Source organism: Mus pahari, chromosome X, assembly GCF_900095145.1.
Source record: "Mus pahari chromosome X, PAHARI_EIJ_v1.1, whole genome shotgun sequence".
Taxonomy (NCBI): Eukaryota; Metazoa; Chordata; class Mammalia; order Rodentia; family Muridae; genus Mus; species Mus pahari.
In genome coordinates, this window is record NC_034613.1 from 62098986 (window position 1) to 62106175 (window position 7190).

Sequence of the window (7190 nt, forward strand, 5' to 3'; positions counted from 1 at the left end):
GTGTGTGTGTGTGTGTGTGTGTGTGTGTGTGTGAGAGAGAGAGAGAGAGAGAGAGAGAGAGAGAGAGAGAGAGAGAGAGAGAGAGAACCCTAGCTACTACTGCTGGGAGGATAAACTAACCTACAGCTTTTCTCACTTTTTGCTCCCAGGAACATTGACCATGAGTCCCCTGTGGCTACTCACCTTGCTGCTGGCCCTGAGCCAGGCCTTGCCCTTTGAGCAAAAGGGCTTCTGGGACTTCACTTTGGATGATGGGCTGCTCATGATGAATGATGAGGAGGCATCAGGTTCAGACACCACTTCAGGTGTCCCAGACCTGGAATCTCTCACACCTACCTTCAGTGCTATGTGTCCTTTTGGTTGCCACTGCCACCTGCGGGTTGTTCAGTGCTCTGACTTGGGTGAGTCACTAGGCAGTTAGGGTAAGAGTGTACAGAGAAGCACAGGCCTTGCCTGGGAGCCCCTACTAAAAAGAATACATTTGCTATCCTATGAGATGGGTTTAGAATTGTAGGAGCGGGGAGGTTGAGTCACCACAGGCTGAGATGTATGAGGGTGCTCAGAGTTCCTGCATTTCTCCCAGTGTCTTTGTGTGTGTCCATATGCATGTATGTGCCCACCCCCTTTACACCAGCTGTGACAACAGACTGGATGAGCCAGGCTTATGCTGGTGATGGTGCTGGCCCCCAGGTCTGAAGACTGTGCCCAAGGAGATCTCACCTGATACCACACTGCTTGACCTGCAGAACAATGACATCTCTGAACTTCGAAAGGATGACTTCAAAGGCCTCCAGCACCTCTATGTAAGCCTCCTCCTGCCTCCTGCCTTTTCTGAGGAGCCAGGAGGAGTTTGATGTTCCTGTGACTTGGAAGAAGGGTACTCACAAATGAGGTTGGGAAGAGGGGTGGGAACCAATGGAGTCCTGAGATAAGTCTGGAGCTGGCTGCAATGAGAACGCCCCAAACCATGCATTATATATATGGGTACAAGACAAAATCTGTCAGGTCCCATTTTTTTTTGACAGAAAGCTTTGCATTTTGTTGACTCATCTAAACAACACAGAAAGTGTATCCCATCATAGCTCTTAGAGAAACTGTCTAGCAAAGTATGCTAGGCAGTGATGGAATTACCAGGGCAGCTTGGAGCTAACATCAGCTCCTTGCCCTACACTCTACTCACCAACACAGACCGATCTCCATGAGTCCATAAAGGTTCAAATGTTTCTCAAGTGCCATCAGTAGCAAGTTCAGGAGGCAGAGGAAAGGGGAGGTGGAATGGGGGGATGGGGTGCTCACCTTGGTTGCCTGCCCTGCTTTAGGCCCTGGTCTTGGTAAACAATAAGATCTCCAAGATCCATGAGAAGGCCTTTAGCCCTCTGCGGAAGCTGCAAAAACTCTACATCTCCAAGAACCACCTGGTGGAGATTCCTCCCAACCTGCCCAGCTCCCTGGTAGAGCTACGAATCCATGACAACCGTATCCGAAAAGTGCCCAAGGGCGTGTTCAGCGGGCTCCGGAACATGAACTGCATTGGTGAGATTAATCTGTACCTTAGCATCAGGCATAAAGGAGACAGGTAGAGGATATCTCGTTCAGCCAGGGCAGCTGGGTCCTGGGCTGCTCCATGTAGTCATGGAAAAGCCCTGTGTGCCTCAGAATGTTCCAGATGTTTGTTTTGGGACGTGAAGAAAAAGACTGTGGTGGCTATAAAAGTTCAGTTGAAGAAAGAGTCTCAAAAATAGTCTTAAAAAGCCCAGTATGTTTCTGAAAAAAATATGGGTAAAAGAAAGGTATAGAACACAGGTAGACTGGACTGAGAGAGAGAAGGGAGAAGAGCAGTGGACCGCCACAGCAGCAGGCATTGGATGGCTTTCTGGAAGCCCTGACTTTATTTCTGGGTCCCCACAGTTTCCTCTTGCTTCCCAGCTCCCAGAGACCAACAATTGTGGCAGAGGCCTTGAGCTAGTCATGCTGAACAGCTGGAATTTGTAGTTAGCAGTGCAAATTCACAACCTGCTTTCTATGGAAATGGGAAAAGCCAGTGATCAGCAGAGCTCCAGTACAGAAAAGAACAGATTTTGGTGGTGATTGGCTTCAGGACTCACAGGACTTCTCTCCTAGAGATGGGCGGGAATCCCCTGGAGAACAGTGGCTTTGAACCAGGAGCCTTTGATGGCCTGAAGCTCAACTACCTGCGCATCTCAGAGGCCAAGCTCACTGGCATCCCCAAAGGTAGGAGAGTGACAATACCCAACCTCCAAAAGCATCGATGGGCCTTGCGCAGTGTACTTGAGCAGAGAATGGGCCTTCTATCTGTCCCAGACCCTGCACTTACCTCCCAGCATGTTCTCTTCTGGGTAGATCTCCCTGAGACCCTGAACGAACTTCACCTGGACCACAACAAAATCCAGGCTATTGAGTTGGAGGACCTACTTCGCTACTCCAAGCTGTACAGGTAGGGTTGGGGCAGCCCTTGGGGGCTGCAGGGATCCATTAACAAATGAGGCAGGTTATAGAGTGGCACCCAGGTTCCTGTGCTCTATCCCAGAGTCCTCCTCTTCCCCAGCCTCTGATGACCTCTAATTCATTTATTTTTCAGGCTGGGCTTAGGCCACAATCAGATTCGGATGATTGAGAATGGGAGCCTGAGTTTTCTGCCTACCCTGAGGGAACTTCACTTGGACAACAACAAGCTGTCCCGGGTGCCTGCTGGCCTCCCAGATCTCAAGCTCCTCCAGGTGAGAGATGACTCTCCAAGACTAGATAGGGAATTGTAGAAGGCCCATTCTCTGCACCAGCCTCTTAACTGCCTGGATTTTCTGTCTCCCTTTATACAGGGGCACAGGGTAGAGAGCAGAATAAGACCTAGATTCACTTCTAGGTCTTATGTACTCATCTAGGACTCAGTGGAATAGTGTCTGCTTCATGTTTGCTTTCGAGGAAGGGGAGTCTCCTTCCCTGACTTAGCTTCCAAACACATGAGCAAACTAGGTCTTTCCCAACCTTACTCTGGACCTTTATTTATTTATTTATTTATTTATTTATTTATTTATTTATTTATTTATTTATTTATTCGTTCTCAGATCCATTCATAATGGTAGAAAGCACATCCATCCTCCTCTAGGGCAGCACTTCCCATACCAGGCTGAGAGCACCCTCTAGTGGCCAGTAACCTTTCTATCACTAGTGAGCTCCTAACCTAAGGCACCATCTTTCCTACACAGATATCATGTCAGGATCAATGCTTGCTTCATTGATCCTACAGCCTCATTCTACCAAACACAGCCTCCACTCCACCCATCCCAACTCACCACTCGTTTATACACTGCACTTGAGCCCTTCATCCTGACCTGAGTCCAGCCAAACACTTGTGCCCTAATCAGAGCTTACACCCACTAACATATTCCTGTATGCCCTCCTCTCAACCCTGAGAAGAATCACCAGCTGACCTCCAAAGGGTGACTATGAAATGACACTAAGAAGTGATTGATGGGATCCCATGTGAAGGCAGGCCTGACCTTTCTACCCTCCATCTTGCCTACAACTTACAGAAACTACCCAGGCTAGGGCAGATTGGGATGGGTGGTCTCTGTCACTGATCCTGAACAAAAACCTCAGATACATTCCCTCTGCCCCCAGGTTGTCTATCTGCACTCCAACAACATCACCAAGGTGGGCATCAATGACTTCTGTCCTATGGGCTTCGGAGTCAAGAGGGCCTACTATAATGGCATCAGCCTCTTCAACAACCCTGTGCCCTACTGGGAAGTGCAGCCTGCTACCTTCCGCTGCGTTACTGACCGCCTGGCCATCCAATTTGGAAATTATAAGAAGTAGAGGCAGTGATAGCCACCATGGTGGCCTTGGTGAGAGTCTCTGAGGAACATAGCCAGACGAAGAAGCAATACCTTTGTTCCCCAATATTAACTCACTGCCCCACCACAGCTTCCCCCTGACTCCTAAGCATGCATATATGCACATGGCCTGGCCCTCTCACCCATTCCCCTCAACCTTTGAAATTTAACATTCATCAACCATGTCCACTCAGAGACTCCCTATAAATCTTTCTTCTTGCTCATCCTGAAACTCAGATGTTTATGGCAAGAGGGGCTAGGAAGGAAGGATAGAGCACACTGCCACAGCTACTGTTCCATCCAGGCATGTGTTCCTCCTCTTCCTTGCCCATGTCTGACTTCCAGCTCTCCTGGGTTCTGCTTGCTGCCCTTATCCTCTGGTGTTTTCTCTTCAACAAGTTCACTACCTGTCCATCCCAGCTACCACCTGGTTGTACTAAGTCCTGGATCTTTCCCTCTCTCCAACCCTGTTATGCTTCCTGGCATTTTTCTTCCTTCTGTAGTTATTGATCTGTCCCCTGCCATCTCTGGACCTAGTTCATATTTCTCTGTCTTTGTCTCTTTCTGTATCTCCTTGCCTATATCTCTCTCTGTCTCTATTTCTGTCTCTGCCTCTCTGTCTCTGTGTATCTTTCTGTCTTTGTATCTGTCTCTTTCTGACAACACACACACACACACACACACACACACACACACACACACACACTGATCGTCTGCCCCAGGTTGGTTTCTGCTTCACAGGTCTCTGGCCAGTCCCTGCACAAACAAATATGGGGCAACTATCTTCCTGATTGCCCTACCCAGCACTTGACCCCCAACCCTGGAGGAAGCTGGAAGGTGGAGGTCCAAAATCCTGTCCATATTGTCCAGGAAAGGGTCCATACTCTGCTATCAAGATGAGGATCAAGGAGCTTCCTGGCCCTGGAGAGGCTCAGCAGGCCACCAGAGCCCCCAGAACCAGTTTGCATTGGTCCCTGCTCTCTCCCCAAAATGGCTAGGTCCCCTCCCTCACCCCTGGGTCCCTGCTGTGGTAGGAGGTGATGGTCAGTTGCACCCAGCAAGAGGGAGTGCTGCTTATGAGGTCAGTTGTCTCTCAATTAAAGAAACACTGTGCAATACGACTCTGTGTGCCACTTCTTTGAAACATCACTGGGCATCAAGAGAAGAGCAGAGGTGAAACAAGGGCCTCCTCAGGCCACTTCAAAGGCTCTGCCTTTCCATCCCCAGTGTACATCATTATGCTTCCTCTTCACTGTTTCCCTTGCCCTCAGAAAAAGGCCTTTCTCACCCTCAGATCAAGAACTATAAAAGCACATCCCAAATGACCAGACCCTATCTGTTTTCCTCTCCTTTCTCGGTCCTTCCATTGCCTCAATTGTTCTTAAGCTGGACCCAAAGAGCAAGCCACACCTGAGGTGTCATCTGTCCTCCCAGAGTAGACCATTTGTCAAGGACCTGCTCGCTATAGGATACCAACGTAAGTCCCACTCCTTTTACGATGGGAGCTTCAATACCCCAGCAGAGAGAATTCTGTCTGCCTGTCTAGATGGAATTCAAAGAAAAAAGTAATGCCAAAAACACTGTTGTAGTCTGGGCTATGACTAGTACCTGTGCTAACACTAAGAAAGGGCAGAGGGGAGGAGCCTTTGGTCTTAGGCAGTATATTGATACAGCTACTTGGGCCAACCTGGGTTGCTTTCCCACCAGTACTATATAGATCCCTGAGAGATGAGAGCAAGTTGCAGCTAAATCCTGACGGAGGTTCCAGTTCAGGTTCATGGAAGCATGCCCACTAGGGACACAAGCTGCCCTGGAAAGTAATAGACCCCCAAAGGACTGAAGTAAGCCTGGACTAAGCCCAAGCCCTTCTGCTCAGGTCATGGAAACTGGGGATTCCCTATACAGCAACAGCCAGGCAGCAAAAATAGAGCACCAAGACCAGTGTGAGTGACAGGCAAAAAGGGGTGCACCCACAGACAAGCTTCTGGCTTCTCACACACAACTATACCCTCCTAGCCGGGCAATCCAGGGCACCCAATGTCTCCAGCTTACTCCTTTTGGGGGTGGGAATCACCACTCAATGTTGTGGCCCAGCGATAGTATGTCATCCAGCAGCATCATAGCACTATTCTGGGGCATGTGCTCCACAGTCTGGCAATCTCTGCTGAGCTGGGCAGACACAGGGCAAGAGCACTGGCCAAAGGCCAGGAGTCAGGGCCTCAATCTGGTCCCCATGCTGGTAGTAAGGAAGGACAAGCAGCAAGGAGACCTGGTGGAAACAGAAAGATTAAGCCCTCAGTGTGTTTCTCTGAGTGGGGGTGTTCTGGGGGCATGATTCACTTCAACAAGCTGTCCATATAGTTCCGCTGCATCTCCCTTCCCTTCCTGTCCCTCTCCTTGGCTATTCACTTTTTTTTCCAATTCAGCTCTCTCTCATTTCAGAAAAGTTTACAAGGCTATCCTCTGCAGGTCTCAAATCAGGTACCCAGTAGGGCAGTGCAATCATCACCAGTTGAGGGGACAAGTGTTACATAGGTGTTAAATTCTGAGAAAGGATTCCATAGAAAGCTCCACACTATCTAGACCAAAAGCTGTAAGGTCCCAGGCAGGAGCCCATGAGACTGGTAGGCCATGGTTAAAGGTGGGCTCCATCTTCAGAGCACTTGGTTTTGGCTACAAGGATAAATTTCTCTGCCTTGTGACTAGAGAGATGGCTTAGCAATTATGAGCATTTGCTGTTCTTTCAGAGGGTCCATATGTGGTTCCCAGCACCCACATTGGATAGCTCACAACCATGGGATCCAAATCTCCTCTTCTAGGTACCAAATGCCTTCTTGTGTGGACACCAGGCTTGCATGTGGTGCACATACATATACTTGGGCACACACAAATGCATAAAAATAAATATTCATATATGTATATATTCTTCAACCTCACTTTAGTATTGAGTACATTTCAAGTTATTAGACAATAATGAACTGAAAAAAAAAACACAGTGAAACCAGGAGTGGGAGTGCACACTTAATCCTAGCACTTGGGAAGTAGAGGCAAGAGAATCAGGAGTTCAAGAATGACCTTGGTTACATGAGACTTGATCTCAAAAAATCCCACAGTATATTAAAATAGTCACCTACTGTCATTTTCATTGGGTTGGAAGATAGGATTATATCCTGGGCATTGGCTTTGGTCATAGGAAGCTCCATGGTGGTGATTCTATAGAGCACAAAGGACAAGTTCCAGCCCAACTTGTGAGTACCCGGACTTTGGGACAGACTGAATGATGAATGAAAGGAAGAGTACATTGTAGGGTCATGGCACTAGAGCAGCCTGATGTGC

At 48.6% G+C, this 7190-nt stretch overlaps 1 protein-coding gene across 1 annotated transcript in view; it reads left to right on the top strand.

Annotated features, from left to right (window-relative positions):
* The window catches only part of Bgn (biglycan), an 11901-nt gene extending 6926 nt beyond the window's left edge, over positions 1-4975 (top strand). Inside the window, exons 2-8 of the mRNA XM_029534472.1 lie at positions 150-401; positions 691-803; positions 1320-1533; positions 2122-2232; positions 2362-2455; positions 2600-2738; positions 3640-4975. Of these exons, the coding sequence (XP_029390332.1) occupies positions 161-401; positions 691-803; positions 1320-1533; positions 2122-2232; positions 2362-2455; positions 2600-2738; positions 3640-3837 (1110 nt within the window). The 5' untranslated portion in view covers positions 150-160 and the 3' untranslated portion in view covers positions 3838-4975. The remainder of the gene's footprint in view (positions 1-149; positions 402-690; positions 804-1319; positions 1534-2121; positions 2233-2361; positions 2456-2599; positions 2739-3639) is intronic.
* Positions 4976-7190: the final 2215 nt, after the last annotated feature.